This window comes from Candoia aspera, chromosome 14, assembly GCF_035149785.1.
Source record: "Candoia aspera isolate rCanAsp1 chromosome 14, rCanAsp1.hap2, whole genome shotgun sequence".
NCBI classification, from domain to species: domain Eukaryota; kingdom Metazoa; phylum Chordata; class Lepidosauria; order Squamata; family Boidae; genus Candoia; species Candoia aspera.
The window spans coordinates 11479371-11499739 of record NC_086166.1 but is presented as its reverse complement, the minus strand read 5'-3'; the positions used below and the strand labels follow the sequence as shown (position 1 = coordinate 11499739).

Here is a 20369-nt window from a genome sequence, read left to right as displayed (position 1 = left end):
GGCCTTAACTACATGAAACGTGGGAAAATACAACTGGGAAGAATGGAAAGGCAAAGCACAGAGAGTGAGGTGTATATCCTTGGCGCTTTCACCAAAGTAGTCAACGAAAAGGAGAACCAGAGTTGCTGATACTTCTTGCTTCTTTGCAACTCCTTGTAGGGTTCCATTTCCCTAGGCTTCAGCACAGTGACCCAAGAGGAGCTCTTCATATCCTCACAGTTCAATCAAAAGGGATTCTAGTCTTCACAATCCTTCCTTATTTAGCATGCCAGACATTAATCTTATACAACAACTGAACAGCACTGAGACAAGCATGGAGTCCAAGGAGAAGATGGAAATGCCACATTCTAACCTTTTTTTTTTTTTTTTGCTTGAACATAATGTATCCTCAGTCACAATGAGCTTTAAATTTAAAATTATGGCTGGGAGAGAAGGTCAACAGGGATGGGAACAAGATGCAAATGCTGTTAAGTGAGATCAGAAAACCACATTATTGTTGACTTTTTTGAAAAAAGAATCATTAAGGGACTATGATGTGTTAGCAATGTATGCTTCTAATAATGAATTTTGTTGTTGTTTATTCGTTTAGTCGCTTCCGGCTCTTTGTGACTTCATGGACCAGCCCACGCCAGAGCTTCCTGTCGGTCGTCAACACCCCCAGCTCCCCCAGGGACGAGTCCGTCATCTAGAGTATCATCCATCCACCTTGCCCTTGGTCGGCCCCTCTTCCTTTTGCCCTCCACTCTCCCTAGCATCAGCATCTTCTCCAGGGTGTCCTGTCTTCTCATTATGTGGCCAAAGTATTTCAGTTTTGCCTTTAATATTGTTCCCTCAAGTGAGCAGTCTGGCTTTATTTCCTGGAGTATGGACTGGTTTGATCTCCTTGCAGTCCAAGGCACTCTCAGAATTTTCCGCCAACACCACAGTTCAAAAGCATCGATCTTCCTTCGCTCAGCCTTCCTTATGGTCCAGCTCTCGCAGCCATATGTTACTACAGGGAACACCATTGCTTTAACTATGCGGACCTTTGTTGTCAGTGTGATGTCTCTGCTCTTAACTATTTTATCGAGATTTGTCATTGCTCTTCTCCCAAGGATTAAGCGTCTTCTGATTTCCTGACTGCAGTCAGCATCTGCAGTAATCTTCGCACCTAGAAATACAAAGTCTTTCACTGCTTCTACATTTTCTCCCTCTATTTGCCAGTTAGCAATCAAGCTGGTTGCCATAATCTTGGTTTTTTTGAGGTTTAGCTGCAAACCAGCTTTTGCACTTTCTTCTTTCACCTTCATCATAAGGCTCCTCAGTTCCTCTTTGCTTTCAGCCATCAAAGTGGTATCATCTGCATATCTGAGATTGTTAATGTTTCTTCCAGAGATTTTAACTCCAGCCTTGGATTCCTCCAGCCCAGCACGTCGCATGATGTGTTCTGCATACAAGTTGAATAGGTAGGGTGAGAGTATACAGCCCTGCCGTACTCCTTTCCCAATCTTAAACCAGTCCGTTGTTCCATGGTCTGTTCTTACTGTTGCTACTTGGTCGTTATACAGATTCTTCAGGAGGCATACAAGATGACTTGGTATCCCCATACCACTAAGAACTTGCCACAGTTTGTTATGGTCCACACAGTCAAAGGCTTTAGAATAGTCAATAAAACAGAAATAGATATTTTTCTGAAACTCCCTGGCTTTTTCCATTATCCAGCGGATATTGGCAATTTGGTCTCTAGTTCCTCTGCCTTTTCTAAACCCAGCTTGTACATCTGGCAATTCTCGCTCCATGAATTGCTGAAGTCTACCTTGCAGGATCTTGAGCATTACCTTACTGGCATGTGAAATGAGTGCCACTGTTTGATAGTTTGAACATTCTTTAGTGTTTCCCTTTTTTGGTATGGGGATATAAGTTGATTTTTTCCAATCTGATGGCCATTCTTGTGTTTTCCAAATTTGCTGGCATATAGCATGCATTACCTTGACAGCATCATCTTGCAAGATTTTGAACAGTTCAGCTGGGATGCCGTCGTCTCCTGCTGCCTTGTTATCAGCAATGCTTCTTAAGGCCCATTCAACCTCACTCTTCAGGATGTCTGGCTCTAGCTCACTGACCACACCGTCAAAGCTATCCCCGATGTTGTTATCCTTCCTATACAGGTCTTCTGTATATTCTTGCCACCTTTTCTTGATCTCTTCTTCTTCTGTTAGGTCCTTGCCATCTTTGTTTTTGATCATACCCATTTTTGCCTGGAATTTACCTCCAATGTTTCTAATTTTCTGGAAGAGGTCTCTTGTCCTTCCTATTCTATTGTCTTCTTCCACTTCCACGCATTGCTTGTTTAAAAATAATTCCTTATCTCTTCTGGCTAACCTCTGGAATTTTGCATTTAATTGGGCATATCTCCCCCTATCACTGTTGCCTTTTGCTTTCCTTCTTTCTTGGGCTACTTCTAGTGTCTCAGCAGACAGCCATTTTGCCTTCTTGGTTTTCTCTTTCTTTGGGATGTATTTTGTTGCTGCCTCCTGAACAATGTTGCGAACTTCTGTCCAGAGTTCTTCCGGGACCCTATCTACTAAGTCCAATCCCTTAAATCCATTCTTCACCTCTACTGCATATTCCTTAGGAATATTAGTGAGCTCATATCTAGCTGATCTGTGGGTCTTGCCTAATCTCTTTAGTCTGATCCTAAATTGTGCAAGAAGAAGTTCGTGATCTGAACTACAGTCAGCTCCAGGTCTTGTTTTTACCGACTGTATAGATGTCCGCCACCTTTGGCTGCAAAGGATGTAGTCAATCTGATTTCGGTGTTGTCCATCTGGTGAAGTCCATGTATAAAGCGGTCTCTTAGGTTGCTGGAAGAGAGTGTTTGTTATGCAGAGTGAGTTGTCTTGGCAAAACTCTATCAGCCTATGTCCTGCTTCGTTTTGTTCTCCCAGGCCATGCTTACCTGTAATTCCAGGTGTTGTTTGACTGCCCACTTTAGCATTCCAGTCTCCTGTGATGAAAATAACATCTCTTTTAGGCGTGTTGTCCAGTAGGTGCTGCAGATCCTCATAGAACTGCTCTACTTCAGCTTCTTCAGCATCTGTGGTTGGGGCGTATATTTGGATCACTGTGATGTTAGATGGCTTGCCCTGAATTCGAATTGAGATCATTCTATCGTTTTTTGGATTGTATCCAAGCACTGCTTTAGCCACTTTACGATTAATTATGAAGGCTACTCCATTTCTTCTGTGGTCCTCTTGTCCACAGTAGTAGATCTGGTGGTCATCTGATGTGAAGTGGCCCATTCCAGTCCATTTCAGTTCACTGATACCCAAAATGTCTATCTTTAATCTTGACATCTCACCAATAACCACATCCAATTTGCCCTGGCTCATAGATCTTACATTCCAGGTTCCAATGGTGTGTTGATCCTTAGAACATCGGATTCGCCGTTCACCACCAGCACCATCGGCTGCTAGCCGTCCTTTCGGCTTTGAGCTAGCTGCGTCATCACGTCTGGGGCTAGTTGAACTCATCCTCTGTTCCTCCCCAGTAGCATTTTGACCATCTTCCGACCCGGGGGTCTCATCTTCCGATGGTATACCGACATATCTCTGGTTGTACTGATCCATTTAGTTTTCACGGCAAGAATACTGGGGTGGGTTGCCATTACCTTCCCCAGGGATCGCATTTAGTCTGACCTCTCTGTCATGACCTTCCCGTCTTGGGTGGCCCTTCACGGTTTAGCTCATGGCATCATTGAGGTGCTCAAGCTCCAACACCACGACAAGGTAACGATCCTTTGCTGAAGCTAATAATGAATACTTATTTCAATGGCCAACTCTTTGTAAAGCTTTTCAGTCAGGGACATCTCCAATTAAATCAAGTGTGCTCCCATTGTATCCGAAATTACTTCAACAGCTCTCCTATTTATTTGCTTACTTTTCTCTCTGGAGCTAGAGAAAGTATGAATTGTAATGATTCAATAAAAGCTCATTTGCTATTCTCTTAATGCATTAAAGTTCTATTGCATTGTTTACTTTGGCAAGTTGGTTGAATGCACAGGCTTTATATGAATAAACCGATGAATCTGTGGTATAAAAAACAGGAACACTTTGCAATGCTTGAAAAAGTTTGTCAGGCAAATTAATTCAGACAGAGGATTTAATTTAACAGATGGGGCTTCTCAGGGCCTGATAAAAGAAATCTTACTAGTTTAGGATGTCACAGTTATCTTCATGCATATCAGAAGTGACATCTGTGCATCTGGGACAGGGCAACAAGGATTTAAGGTGGGGAGAGGGAACTGTGAAAACTGGGATAGAAGATCTTATCTTATGTGCATTGTTTCCACTGGTTCTAACTTATAGCCTCAAGGCAACATTACAGAGCATCTGTTAATGTCACACCTGAAGACTCAGAGAAGTATCTTCTTAACATATAAGAGCCAGAACAGTCTGGAGCAGGGTTTCTCAACCAGGGTTCTGAGGAACCCTAGGGTTGCACAAGAGGTCTCTAGGGGTTCCCTGGAAGATCACAATTTATTTAAAAAATTATTTCAAAACTCGGGCAACTTCACATTAGAGAGGTAAGTTTCATTCTTTATTTTTAGTTTAAGAACACTGTTAATGCACATATACAGGCCTACCCATGAAATGAGTATCATAATTTTCTAACTTCTGGCCTATATCTGAGCCTGGATGTGCAGGGGTTCCCCGAGATCTAAAAAATATTTCAACAGTTCCTCCAGGGTCAAAAGCTTGAGAAAGGCTGATCTAGAAGCTAGTGTGAAGTAGGCTAAAATCTCAGTTTCAGTCTGCTGTTGCTCCCAAATTAATTCTTTCTTTGCCAGCACTGATTCTGGCAGACACTTCAGAAAGAACTTACAGAGGAACTCAACATTTGGCCAACTCCTCACACTCTATCACACAAGCTCCTTAAGCTTGTCTGAATCTTGATCCTGGAATCCAACTCTGTTTAGACCAGGATCTAGTGTATGTACCTGATATATACAATCCTGGTGTTCACCCAATGTCAGGTTTCCTCCTAGGTCTCCTTCCCAAAGTTTATTCTCCTCTAGCTCTCCTGCTTCCTCCCCCTTTCACTCTGTCTCCCTCCCCTGTTTCTGGGCTTATCAAGAGAGAAAGAAAAGAAAGGAACTTTCTTGTGTGCTCAGCACAGCTTGACTTTCTCCTGGATCTGCTCAGCCCAGCACCTACTGCTTCTCCATTGGGGCAAGACCCTCCCGTGGGGTCTTTTGCCCAGTCCTTCCCCAAGTTGAATAGGTAGGGTGAGAGCATACAGCCCTGCCGTACTCCTTTCCCAATCTTAAACCAGTCCGTTGTTCCGTGGTCTGTTCTTACTGTTGCTACTTGGTCGTTATACAGATTCTTCAGGAGGCAGACAAGATGACTTGGTATCCCCATACCGCTAAGAACTTGCCACAATTTGTTATGGTCCACACAGTCAAAGGCTTTAGAATAGTCAATAAAACAGAAATAGATGTTTTTCTGAAACTCCCTGGCTTTTTCCATTATCATCTTTCTTTGCTTCTTCTTTTTGTTAAAACAAAAATTATGCTCTAAAATTCCATTGTGGTCTGGAAGGGCTCAAGAGAGAGAGAGAGAGAGATGAAGAGAGAGAGAGATGCTGTACATCAAGTGTATCCTATGGGTCAAAGTTGCCCATCCCTGATCTATATAATCATAGCCTGAACCATTCTGTACCACCATTTTTTTTTCAATCTGGAGAGAGCAAAAAAGATTAGGTTTAATTACATACTTATATACTGAATGCAATTTCTTTTCTTTGGCCTTCATAAATGGGAAGGGGAAATTTTCAAAAGTGTGATGCACGTAATCCAGAGGGCCTCAGTTAAATGACAAAATATTTGCTCAATCTCTGACCCTCTTTTCTAATTAAAAATGCAATCTACCCGATATCACCAGCTGAGGAAAAAGAGCCAAGAACACAAACCACTGTGTTTGCCCAGCGCTTTAGACATTATAAGTAGATCACCTTATAAACATTCATTTCTCCACAGGCATGGAGAAAAGCGCTATTTCTTAAAAACACATCCAGGAAAACAAGCACATAAGCAAATAACTCCAGTGAATATCCTGGTCCTCTCAGATCAACTTATTCACTGGAGTTATTTGCTTATGTGCTTGGTTTCCTGAGCCCAGAGGATGTTATTGCCTTTGCATCAGGATTACTAAAGCTTTGCTAAACTGGCAGAAAAAGCAAATCAGAATATCAGCCCATTAAACTGAAAAAATGGGTATTACAAAGATTATAGTTTAATTTCCGATAGCAAGTCAATATTTTCCTTTGTTAATATGAAGTAAGAGACAACAATTACAAAGCACAATAGTAACAGCGCAGTTCCTAAAATTGGCTGAAATAAATGACTTTCCAGCATTTGCAATAAAAGCTAATTTCTGGAAAATATATTGAAATGGTAGGGAATTAGGAAGGCAAAGAAAGAAAAAAGGTTTCATTTTAAACACTTGGCTATCTATTTTAAGATTTTCGGGGATGAAATTCTTTGAAGGAAGCATCTGAATTTTCAATTGCAAAATTCTTCTATAAATTTATTGATAACCTTAAAGTTACAAATAATTTAAACAACTCAACTAAAGCTATATATTAAAACAAATCCTAAATAATGTAGACCAACTACTTTATATACTAATAAACCAATACATGGTTAGAAAAAAGAGAAAGAAAAGAGGGGGGGGGAGAATAAAATGAAGAAACCAAACAGAACATAAAGATATAATAATAATAAATTATTCTAAATTGGTATAGTATAGAATTCTTTGTAATAGCTTAGTGCAAGATAATGCAGCTCAACTGTTAAGCAACAAGTTAAAACTTCATATCATTTGGTCCAAATCTATTATGACTCCATCATATCTCCTTTGCATAAAGCCAATTCAAACGCTGAAAATTGTCAAATTTCATTAAGCCATCCTTCAGAATCCCATATTCTTCAATATTTTTTGCCATAGCACAGATATGGTATTTCCAAAGCTCCTCATAGACAAATACCATATTTTGAAGATATAATTTAACAAAATATTAACATCTTTAAATCTTCATTTTCCCCAAGAACCTGGTTTACCATATGGCTACAAGCAGACATGACCATATTATATGCAGTGAAGTGCCTTCTATTTATTACATCTCAAGTGGAAAGACAATAATCAGACCTCCTTAAATTAATGTAGTATATTTCACATCTGGGACCACTGATTTTGTAATATAGGGTACTCTGATTCTCCATTCCAAATATCTTACCTGACAGTATTCAATTATTGGTTTGAAAAAAAAAACCTTTCTAATATTTTCAATGCTCCTAGAGTTTTACAGGCAGCTAAAGCATCCAAGCTGAACAAAGAAAGTAACAGATGCTGTAATTGCATATATATTTGCCATTCCACTTCAGGTAAATTACGTTCCTTGATTCTATTGGAAATAGTATAATTCTACCACAGGCAAACGGATTTCACTTCCCAATGGTATGAAACTGGAGATCCCACAGATATAATGCTTAAAACCTTATTCTATGCAGAATTAAGGACATCTAAGTTTATATAAGAACATGATATAAAAATATTAAAAGTCTGTTTTTGTGCCCGTATGTCGTTCTCCATCCATGGTTCCCCTGACTGGAAAGCTGAAACCATAATCCATAGGCACACTAGGATAAGATTGGAAGAAGTAACTTCCCTAGTTTATAAATATATATATATATTTAAGGTGTGAAATGAGATTTAAAAACAAACAAACAAACATGGAACTAGGCAAAAGTTTAATGTGCCGAAGATGTATCTCCCTGACGAAAGTAAACTATTGGCTTGGACATGTAAAATCATTAACCCACCCATTCCCAGAGCATTTTTATAATTCTCTAAAATATCTGCAGGTATCTTTTTTTAAAATAAAAAGCTTGAAAGATTAATTACACAACCAGAGTCCAATGCGTGGGCGATACACTTTATGGTAACACTGGGGAAAACGGTACTCACAGTTCAGTTACAAATGACTCTGCTATAATAGCTCCATTTATTCACTGTGTATCTCTTCACCCAGGTGGGATTCTTAAATGTATTGGATAATTTTATTTTTATAAATCTTTGACTATTCTTTAAAAAGAGGGCAGTTTTGAGAGGATGTAAATTAGTACCCCGAGGATTCTATAGGCAGAGTCAAGCCCCAACACTGAATATATCCAATAACCAGAATAAAACAGCAGATAACAGAATGGTGTCCAGGGACATGCATGGTAGAAATGTATGTATGTATGTATGTATGTATGTATGTATGTATGTATGTATGTATCTATCTATCTATCTATCTATCTATCTATCTATCTATCAGATTTTTATCACCGCCCATCTCCCCCACATGGCTTTAGTCAAATTATGACTCAAGCAATTGAAGTACTATAATATTTAGAGACTCTTACCTCAAATCTCTCTTGCTCCATGCGGTGCTGGTCGTCCAATTGCTGCTCCAGGTAGGTCAGGTTACGAAACTTCTCCACGTAACAGCTATATTGTTTCTGCAGTTCCTCCTCAATTTTCTCATATTCATCCATAAAGGCTGGGCTGGTGAGGACAAAAAGGGCTGGGTTCACACCCTGCACTAAGCCATGATTGTCTGATCATGATTTATTGGTTATAATTGGCTGGGCACGGCACAGTACTTTAAGATGTAAATCATCATTTACCAACTACAGTAAATAGGCTCACACAACATACACTAAGGTAAAGTCAAACAAACCTCTTTATAGCTTAGTGTGATACATCCTCAACCAAAGAAAAGGACAACGTTAAACACTGCATTTGCAGTTGGGCAGTAAACTGCCATATTCCCTCTTACTTCCTGTTTATTTCCCCAGATATCATTGCCAACACCTCACTTGTTTGAACCATAGTTTTGAGGGTGCCTGCATTAACCCACATGAAGAAACTACTCCCAACTCCAACATTTAAGGCTATATAGCTCCAGGTAGGCCATGGAAGATGGTGGGAAGCACCAAATGCAAAAGGATATATCAATTAAAAAGCAAAATTCAAAGTGTTATGAAAAACAGAGTCCACAAGGCATTAAAAGTAATAACTATATTAATTATAAAACACTGGTGCATTTTCATACACAACCATACAATTTTTTTTTTCCACATAGCTTAGAAAAATGGAGTTGCTCTGATTAATCTGACAAACGTTCCAGCCCAGCTTTGCCCCAGCTGGGTACCCTACAAATGTTGGAATTTAACTCCCAGAATTGTCTAGGCAGCATGGCTATTACTGGGAATTCTGATAGTTGGAAGTTCAGACATCTGAAAGGTGCCCAGGTTTGGTAAGATTGTTTCACCAGGTTACCTCACAATTCACCATCTTTTTAATGCACAATCTCATTGATCAATACTTGATCACAGCAGGCAATGTCTTTGTTATGGTTTTATGGTTTTTGGATGCTTTTCATTGCTGTTTTATAAGCCGCCCAGGGTTATCGCGCATCAAATGAATGAATGAATGAATGACTGTATCTCAAACAATGTAATTCCCACATTGCACATCCTATTAACAGGTTTAAATGCTTACACTGTACATTCTAATATGCCTATAATTCTTGGGGCACTTGCTAGCTTTTTTGACAAGATTCACTTGAAAGAAATATAAGTAGTCCTCCACTTATGGCCACAATTGGGACCAGAATTTCTGTCGTAAGTTGTTGCAGTCATAAGTCAATTCACCACATGACTAGACCCAATTTTACGCAAAAAACATCCATTGGAGAAGCTGGATTCACTTAACAACCATTGTAAAAAATGGCCGTTAAGCGAATCCAGCTTCCCCAATGGATTTTTTTGCAGGTTTTTGCCAGAAACCAGCAAAAAAAGTCGCAAATCACCATCATGTGACTGCAGGACTCTGCAACTGGTTGTAAATGCAAGCTGGTTGCCAAGCACCCAAATTGCAATCACATAACCGCAGGGGTGGCACAACTGTTGTAAGTGCAAGTACAGGTCGCAAAGCACTTTTTCCATCTATCACACTTAGACTCTAGGATCCATGCTGGCTTTCGTTTATCAAAAATACAGATTTCTTTCCTGCGTGATTACAGAGCTCCATTTCACAAGGCACCCATAAAGCAACGCTAATAGCTGAAGAAAAAAAAAATATATAGCATGGCTGAGACACAGCCACCTGTTCTTCAATGCCCAACTTCAGACTGATTGATCCAAAAGCCAGGAAGCACGGGTGGAGTTCCTGGGGGCTCTGAAGCCTGTAGAGAGAGTAGTCAAAGCCACAGTGAGTTTGCAGGGTGCCTTCGGGCACTGAAAACAAAGTACCGGCTCAGTAGGTCCCATTTTCTTTTAAATCATTTGTGGCAGGGGTTAAAACTCGAAATATTGAAAAGCTTAAGCTAAAATTTTTGGGTGAAGCTTGGGGTAGCCTTCACCGTCATTTGGAAAGGTAAAAGGATGACTAAAAACAGCCGACCAGAGCACATGAGGAGGAGCCAGCCAGGGAAGTCCTGCTTTCCAGCAATTTCTCACCTCACAGCAGGCAAATGAATGTTCAATTAACCCTTCGAGGGACAGAGAGGATATTAGCTCCTACCGAACACTCTGCAAAGTTTGCAGGCGCTTGTGGTTTCTCTCCAGCTCCGCTTTCCTCTTTTCAATCTTGGCCTCCAAACTGGCTTCATCGGCGGCCACATTGTTCAGCATGTCTTTTGTTTTCTGGACTTGCTCCTAGGAGAAAAAAAAAGGGGGGAAGGGACAAAACACAGCAGAGATGAGCTGCCATTTGTATTGTATGCCACCCAGAGTCACATCCATGACTCTGTTGTAGATGGGCGTGAGATGGGCAGCTATATAAATTTGACAAATAAATAAATTTCTGGTTGGTACCCCCAAAATTAGCTTCTGATTCCAAACATCGTTCAATATTGATTCCAAATACTGTCCCAATTTCTTTTTTGGTAGGGCTGTGTGTGCTAAGAGCCAATGTAGAACAAAATATACGACTAGGCTAAGTGAGAAGCAAAGAAATCCCCACTCAGCCATGAAGCTCACTGGACTTCCGTAGGCCAACCAGTGTCTCCCAGGTTAGTCTACCTCGCAGGATTGCTGTGAAGAGAAATGGGGAGGGAGCACTCTGAGCTTCTTGAAACACTGGCAGGAAAAAAGCGAACATTAAAATATTAATACATTAACATTGCATATCAAGGCAATCTCTGTCCCAGGAAAAGAAAATTCCTGCTCAGAAATGGACTTTTTTTTCCGTTATTTATTACGGTCTTAGACCAGTACAAAATGGACTAATAAGCAAATATTTCAAGAACCCTGAGCAGTCACAACTGACAGCCCACACAGTTCATGATTATTCCACAGTAAAACGAGCTCCCCTCGGCCTGAAGGAAAAGACAAGCAACCTCTAGTTGTTTTAGGCATGTAAATATTCCTCAGATCATAGGTTTTTGCTCTATTTGCAAAACAAAAATTATACTTCCTGATGGGTGCAGTTTTATGTTTGATTAGCAAGCTTCCCAGAATCATCCAGGATCTTTTGCTCATTTCAATGAGGGGTGACAAATGCCATTTTTATCTGGATGCTTGAGAAAGATACTGGGATCTTGGAGGCTCCTCATACATTGAAGTAAAGGCAAAAGATGGCTATAAGGTATATACACATGAGAGAAAACACTCCCATTTGATCATGAGGTCGCTCTTTTAGACTGATGCTGCGAAAAAAGGGCTCTCCAGCTTCCGTTGTAAGTCCTTCTGTCAAGAGAAGGAAGGTCAAAGAAGAAAAACTCCTCAAGGAAAATGAGGAGGATATTGAAAACCATCTTAAAAGCAAGGATGTTCAAAGGTGACGCCAAAGGAATAACTATTTGTTCAGTGCTAAATTAACAAGGTGTGAAGAGTCTGCAACTGTTCAACATTGTTTCGTGTGAATCCTACTTCTCTAGAACTGCTTGTTGGAGAAGACATTCTTTGGGTCCTCTTTCACCGCAACCCTAGTGTAATGCTCCCTTCCCCAACTAGAAGAAAGCGATGAAAATATACATATATTTTAAAAGGCAGCAGCGGAGGGATACCCAGAAACACATTGCGTAGCCTCAGAGATAACAGAGGACTTTGAACATGTTACTCTTTAAAAGGGTTAAATTGGCAAAAAAGGGGCCCTTGACATTCACAGCAGCTTTGGAACTAATTAGTTGGGAGAGTTTTCCAAACTGGATAAATTGCCCAAGAAACCAAATGCTATTATGCAACAATGTCTGGAGCAATACTTGGATGGTAATATAAATTTGAGTTTCAATCTCAAGTGCAATTTACTTCCATTTATAGTTCCTCTGTGGACCAACAAGAATGACGAGTGAACGGAAGCACAAGAGTGTCAGGGTGGAAAGTTTAAGCACAGCCTTCTCACGTTTACCTCTCTTCCTGCGAGCCTTTTCCTTAGGAACAAAAGAAGCAAACGGGTTTTACCCTCCAAATTTGCCCTGATAATGCTCAAGGGCTGTTTTATTACAGTGGAAGTTGCAGGGTTTCACATCCCAAGAGGTTGAGTTGGTCCTCCTTGGATGACTACTTGATTAAAACTTTGAGGAAAGTGTATTCCCCAAGGACCATACATTTTACCTGGTATTTTTTTGAAATTACAATGTCTACCAGTTTTTAATATGAACCTTTTTCTCTACATATATGGGTGGGATATAATTTTTAACTGTAAAAAATAAGCAAGATCTTACTGACAATACCTAACAAGGTCATTGCATTAAAAAAAAACCCATCATCCTTACCAAAATATCTTTGATGGCAATGCGCATCACTTTTTCGGTTTCGTTTATCTCCAGCGGTCGTGCAATTGCTTCTGTTCTCAGTTCCTGACAGGCAAAACCAAAACAAAATGGAACAAAAACCAACCAAGGACAAAACCAGAAAAATACTGTTACAAACATTAAATATGTTTTCTTACTTGGCAGGTCTGATTTAGGATCCAAACTTAGGGATCCTTAGAGAAGGAAATATACAGGTGAGCTGCTCAGAACTTCCTTTAATTGCTCCCATATATCTTAAAGTTGGCAACCCTCCTTACATAATCTCTTTATTAACAATTAAAAACTTAGCACATCAACATCAATTTAAACGATGCTTTATAGAAGTAATATGGGCAAAAAGTCTGAAGCATAACATATGCTCCCTTGGCTTTCAGATGAGACCCACAGATGTCACAGCAGGAATCCTCTTAGAAGTCACCAGTTGGGAATACATCTTAATTAAGTCACAATTTTACTAACCAGGGTTTACTGAATAAACCTAATGGCTGGATTCAATCATTATAAGAAGCCAAACAGCGTTATGATTTAGTGTGATGTGAAAACCAGGTGGCCTTTTCTCTTATGAGAAAGAGAAAGCCTCTCTGTCTCCAGTTTTAATAAGCAAATAATCAATTAAATGTTACAGGTTTAATTCTTAAATCTTAAACTCCTGCTCAGCCCTTGCAGTGACAGTGCCTCCATTCCAGATTTCCTGATTTCAGAACTTGAACTAAGCTATTTGTCAGGGCAATGACTATGGCCCATCACTCATTTTGAAGGCTCAGTGCTGTTTCTATAGCACAGCAGCTGAAAGCTTTGGCATTTCATTCAATTCCTGAAAAGGATTTACTAAGGGAAGAAATTTAGCATATGAAGCCAAGAGAGACAGGCCTCAAGGATATTTTCTGCTGTAATTAACAGCTTCAGAGAGACCCAAAGATTCTTAGATGGTATTACTGGAACACAAGAAATAGCACATCAGTTGAGCGCAGGGAAGAAAATCTATTTAGTGCCCAGCAGGCAGAAGACCAAAGGAGGGATGACTTCCACATTTGCAAACAGCAGCATTCATTCTTGATAAAATTATGAAAAGTAACTTTGTTAAAGTGCCTTCAAGCTACATGAAGAGCAGTACAAATCACGCAGGGAAGAGATAACCATTTCAGCAAAGTGATACTGCTCTGCAACTGATAGGGCACTACAGTTGATGATGATCAATACAGCACTTCTATCTGCTACACAGCACATCATCTGCAGTGTAATTTTTAATTATCTGCAACTGATATGGCACTACATTGATGAAGATGATCAATACAGCACTTTTATCTGCTATACAGCACATCATCTGCAGTGTGATTTTTTAAACTATTTTTCAGCTGCCCCAAGCACTAAGGAACCAGCTGAAGTGACAACAGTGGCAGGGAACATCACAGCCTGCTACAACCACATGCTTTGCAAACAGACAGTGCCTGGCTCAGCCCCGCTCTCCTGCCACTACAGGGAAAGGCTCATGCCCACAATCTCAGAAGACTGCAGTAAGAATGAACAGGCTATGTGGGACATTAGCCCAGCCTGGTAGCTACATATATTATATTGTTGGATCTGGATTGATAAGCCTTAGGAATAAACTACTGCAATACAGTAGTGGCTCCTGGATGACTCTGGTCTCCTCACCATTGTCAGCTAGGTAGTTACATGCATACAATAGTGTTTCTTAACCTTGGTGACTTCAAGATGGGTGGACTTCAATTCCCAGAATTCCCCAGCCAGTAAAGCCAGTAAATTAGGATTAACTAGGATTAACACCAGATGAGCCATCAAACAGCACAATACACCCTAATCAAGGAACTATTAACTCAGGCAATCAACCAAGCAGCAAACAACAGCCCAATCAAGGAACTCCCAAGGAGAGAACAACACCCCCACCAACACAGGCAGGGCAAGCCACGGTGTATAAACAGAGGGCAAGGCCCTCTCCCTCTTCACGCTGAAGGTGTTGCCTAGTCTGGCAATGAAACGTCCGCAAGGAAACAACAAGGCTCAGAGAGCACCCAGGACTCCACAGTTCAACCCTGAGCTACAAAGATTCTCTTCGATTGAAAGCCAGTAAAGCTGGCTGGGGAATTCTGGGAGCTGAAGCCCACCCATCTTGAAGTCACCAAGGTTGAGGAACACTGGCATAGAATCATTTTTCTGTATTCTGCACTGAGTTATTTTGGGGAAAGATTTGATACAGGACAAGCAGGCAGGCTGCTCACAGCCCTCTTCACTCCTACTTCTTAAACAAAGAATTTAAGTTGGTTTGTATGACCTCCTATGACAGGTAGAAGCAACCTGATCGCCCTCCAAGATTGCTGGGCTAGTCTCCCACAGTCTCTTTCCCATGCAGCTGATGTGGAGAAGCCCAGAGCATCAGGGGAACACTGAATTATCTCCTGCCCTAGAACATCTATGCTATGCTTTAGGACCCAATGTACAGTTAGAACTTTTGTGAAAAGAGGTTGAAACTGTTATGTTGAAAAGCTTGGGAAGCCAGGGATTGTGAAAGCTGGAACGAGAGAAGGGTCTCTTTTGAAAACCACTTCAAAGAAGAGACCAGAACTTTTAAAAAAAGATTAGCATCTATAATGGTATGTGGGAAAGACCCTGGGAGACTGGGCAGAGAGACGCTGCCAAGGGAACGGTCAGATAAGAGACTTGCAAGATTGATGTCAGCCTCGCGGGTAAACCAGAGAGGAGTCACAACCGGATGAGCTCATTCTACTTTATTGTAAGGCTACATTGGCAGAATCTCGCAAGTCTGAAAGGACAATTCTCCCCCTGTCCTCTTTATAGCCCGAGAAACTAGGGAGGGTCCCTTCTGAGCCTCTTGCCCCGCCCAGTATGCAGCTGCAGGCTGTGCCACCTCTTACCTGACCGTTCCCTTGGCAGCATCTCTTTGCCCCGTCTCCCAAGGTCTTTCCCACATCCCATTACAGCATCTAAGTTTTGAGTTTGAGTCTAAGCACAATACTAAAAGCATCCCAATACTGTGTAGTTTGTTTAAATCAGATGGCAGTTGAAGAGAGCCCGACTCAAGAAGATACAGCAGGTGTACTCCAAAGCCATTTTAGACACTTTGTACTTGTCAGTCTCAAGCCAAAACTCAGGTAAAATATTTAGTCTCCTTGAAGATGGCAGAAGCTACTTATATGATCACCCCCTCCCCCAAGAAAAGCCACGGGGGGCGGGGGGGGGGAGTATGTTATTGGATTCCCACTCCCAGCAATCCCAAATCATTGGCCATCATTGTTCCCCCACCCCTCCTTATTCTTATTCAGTGGGTGAATGTGAAAGTGGGGAAGAGTTGAAATGGCTGTCATCCAAGTGCTAGATCCATTATCCTCTTGTACCATCTGAAGTGCTGCTTTTAGCCGCAACTCCGGGCAGAGTTCAAGGGGCTAGTCTGATTTATGGAACCCCAGGTCAGGAGTGGGCAATCCAGAGCCCTTGGCTTATCTTCAAACTTCCTTTGCATGAAAACAGACTTCTGATAAAAGCTAACAGCCCCTTGCCACCTGTAATGGAAGGTGAGAATGACCTTAGAAGAATTGGGGGAGAGATGCTGCCTAGGAAACAATCAGATAAAAGAGGGAGGAGCCCATCGCTGCATAACAGGCAGAGAAAGAAACTTAGAAAGGACCTGCCCTAAGGATCGGGCAGTAAATAGGGATGGTGGGAGATCTGTACTTTCAGACTTGCAAGATTCTGTTAATGCAGCCTAACAATAAAGTACAGTAGAAGTAGCTAATCCTGTCTGACACCACCAACTTGCTGCTTGAGAGAGAGAAATAAAGAGAAAAAAAGGGCAGTCCTTTGACTTTTGGATTCTGGCCCAACCACTACCTCCATCTCTGCTTACCACACCCTCAACAGATTCTGCTTAAAGGAAAAGGTTGCTAACTTTACTCCTAAATGTACCCCAGAGATTTCTTTCTGGCATATGTTACTTATTGCCTCTTCTGAAATAATAAATGGAGGTCCTACCCTTTCAGCTAGAAGAAGTTATGCGAAGGACTGCCAGAAGCCATGTTTTCTCAATGGTGGCAGCTTTGGCACCTTGTTGACCGTATCTTAGCTGCGGAGTGAAACATGTTTGTCTCAAGGCTTTTTCAAACCTTTGAACTGTTGTGGCACCTGCCCTGTAGAACAGTTTGGTCCCCACCCTGATGAGATTTGGATGGCCCTGATCCTATTGGCCTTTCCTAAGGCTCTAAAAACCTGGCTGTTTCCATAGGCAGCGGGCCAGATCTTGAGTGAGCTGCCTCTAGGAGGCATACTAGTAGATGGATTAGCATCCTTGGTTGCCAATTTGCTTTATTTTGATATGTATTGTTTTTGTGATTATTTTGGTTTGGAGGCTAGGAGTCACTATGAATTGATGGCCATACAAAATCAATGAATAAATAAATACACACATACAGTAAACTGCAGATCCCATAACCACAATGCTGCCACCACTGCTTTATGTGTGATGATCGGTTAATTTCCAGCTGCTTGTACTGGCTGCAAGATGCATTATTTGTTAGTAGATTTCTTTTTATCCTTGTCATAAACTTAGTTACACCTACAGAGATTTTTCTTTTAGAAAGTGATTGTAGAACAACGTCAGTGGACAAGTTAGTCCAAAGCAACAGGCAACAAGTATCATTTCAGAATGATAAATATAGGATTATGGCTTCTGAATCTTAATTGGGCTGGCCAAATCACAAGTGGCCAGAGAGCGCTCTTTGAAAATGCAAAATCCTCTACCATTTGTTGGTGCATCACAGAGGTAAAGAGGATAAAGAAAAACATTTCCATCAGCAGGAAATGCACATTGCAAAGCAAATTAGGGAAGTGGATTGGAAGTATAGTAGTGAACATCCTGAGGGAACCACTGATGGGATTAGCAGCCCTGATACTACATTGCAGCTATATCCTGGCAGTAGAATTAGTTTATGAAGTTTAAGAGTTAAGCAAAAGAGGATGAGAAGAAAAAGATGTTTAAACACCCTAATGGTGTTCCAGAAGTTCCTACGAACCTCCCAGGCATTGGGCAGGGTGGCTGTTCAGACCTTCTCGGGCAAATTTTGCAAAATGCTTGGAATTTGGGACCGGGAACGTATACTCTCGTTGTTTATTATTGTTTTTTAAAAATATTTTATAGCACAAGCCACCCACAGTCGCTCCAGAGTCAGGTGGCCTTAAATCAAATCAATAAATGTATAAAACTCAGCCTTCTGCCCCATGGCAGTATGGGAACACAAACACAATTGTTAGTACTGGTTTGAAGGAATAAAGGGTGAGAAAGAGCAAAGACCTGACAGTGACACCGGTTTATCACAGAAGAGGCTAGAATGAGGACAATCACGTCCCTGTTTTCCCCTCAGACAATACGCACCTTACCATTAGACTGGCCTTCCCCAATCGAATGTTTTTCAAACATGCTGGGCGCTATAATCCCCACCCAACTGGATACCATCGGAAAATCATACTGAATTGGCCTGCCGAATTTCCGTCCAGGTAAACACATACAAGCTGGCCAGAAAGGATCTAAGACTGCAATTCTATACATTCTTACTTGAAAGCAAGCCCCAAATTTGCTGCTATGCTTTGGGTAGAGGATAAGAAAAAGGGATGTGTAAGCCATCAAATCCGTTTAATACACCAACACCCTTCAACTCTCTTTCCCAGTATCCACTGAATACCTAAACCCACACTGACTGGGAACGATAGGAAATTGTCATGCAGGACATACCTATAATATATCTATCCAGAGACAGAGACAGAGAGAGCCACCCAGTTTGGTGCAGTGGTGAAGGCACCTGCCTAGAAACCGGGAGGCTGTGAGTTCTAGTCCTGCCTTAGGCAGGAAGCCAGCTGGGTGACCTTTGTCACTCTCTCTCAGCCCTAGGAAGAAGGTAATGGCAACCACTTCTGAAAAACCTTGCCAAGAAAACTGCAGGGACTTGTCCAGGCAGTTGCCAAGAATCAGACACGATTGAACAGATTAAAAAAAAATAGATATAGATATAGATATAGATAAATATGTCATTGGGCTGTCAATCTTAAAATGTATTGTAACTTTTTTTATATAAAGAAAGTTATAGTACATTTATAAATGTACTATACATAAAGCAAACTTAATTCTGGTTAATGAGGGAACCATAAAAACTTAAGTGTTTGATTTACACGATCAGACCGAAGGAAGAAAAACAACCTGAAAGCAGCTCTGAGATGGGAACTACTCAAAGATGTATCAGACCTTAATAAACAGAATTATTAATAAACAGAAAAGAGGAACTTTCTCAAGGAGGCTAGGAGCTCCTTATTGCTTACAATATTGCACAACATCTACTCATTAGAAATCAGGGGAGCACAATGTAGCATTAACGCTTATGAGCTAAAGCAGAAAGTCATTTTAAAGCAATTAATATACATGCCAAATATTCCACAGAGATGGCATTAGTCCTTACGCATTCAGGAAGGAAAGCTGGAAGCAAAAGAACCAGAATTTATACCCAGCATGGCCGAAGGGAATTCTACTCCCAACACATCTGGAGAACACCAGGTTTGAAGAAAACTGATACGGGAAACCTGGGACTGATTTGGAGGAGAAAAATAAATTTGATCTTCAGAGTAGAATACAACACCTAGGAGGAAAGACTGACGGAGTTTCAGGACTTGTCTGTATGCCCTAAAAAACAAATCTGACATTTAATTCGCTTCTTCCAAGCTCTTTCAGGTCTCATGCATCTGTATAGCAGCAGCTTTGGGGCTGGTGTCCTCAACGGCCAGTTTAGAGGGCCTTCATTTTAGAACCAAGGAATACTAAAGGGTCATTGCCTGTCCTCTACAGCAACTTTTCTCAACCGTGGCCACTTGAAGATGTGTGGACTTCAACTCCCAGAATTCCCCAGCCAGCAGGGGAATTGCTGGCTGGGGAATTCTGGGAGTTGAAGTCCACACATCTTCAAGTGGCCACGGTGGAAAAGCACTGCTCTATAGTATTTTATGCAATTTAAATCAGAAGATACCTGAAACAAGCTACTCACCCCACCACACACAACCCCCAAATCACTTTGATCTCCTCTCTTCTACTATCAACATGAACTGCAGTTGGTCTAATTGCATCCTGTCTTGTAAGAAAACGTATTCATTCTATTCATGCCTTGGATTGTAGAAAATTATTATCCCGAGAGGAAATGACACATATGACAAGGAGCACAGTGCACAGAATTAAGTCGTTATAGTTCCTTCGCATATTTTGGAGGCAGATCAAGTCTGAGTGGATTTCATTCTCAATGCAGAGAAGCACAGCTAAATGTTCATGCAGCACTGCTATTGTAGGAAGAATGGGAGACTATAAATATCAAAATTACTTTCAAATGAAGTACGAAGTCTGCTTCAGGCTGGCACTGATTTTTTTCCCCATAACCTAGGAAGACAAAATAAGGACACTGCTCGTCTTGCACAAGTCACTCAGTTTCAGTCTTGATGAAAATGGCTTTGAGCAGCCGACC

At 41.1% G+C, this 20369-nt stretch overlaps 1 protein-coding gene across 3 annotated transcripts in view; it reads right to left on the bottom strand.

Moving 5' to 3' along the window:
* CLUAP1 (clusterin associated protein 1) overlaps positions 1-20369 on the bottom strand; it is a 62546-nt gene that overhangs the window by 22227 nt on the left and 19950 nt on the right. For all 3 annotated transcript variants that reach the window (XM_063315247.1, XM_063315246.1, XM_063315244.1), the window contains exons 6-8: positions 12808-12891; positions 10614-10747; positions 8450-8591 (exon numbers count right to left, since the gene is read on the bottom strand). In XM_063315247.1, the coding sequence (XP_063171317.1) occupies positions 8450-8591; positions 10614-10747; positions 12808-12891 (360 nt within the window). The remainder of the gene's footprint in view (positions 1-8449; positions 8592-10613; positions 10748-12807; positions 12892-20369) is intronic.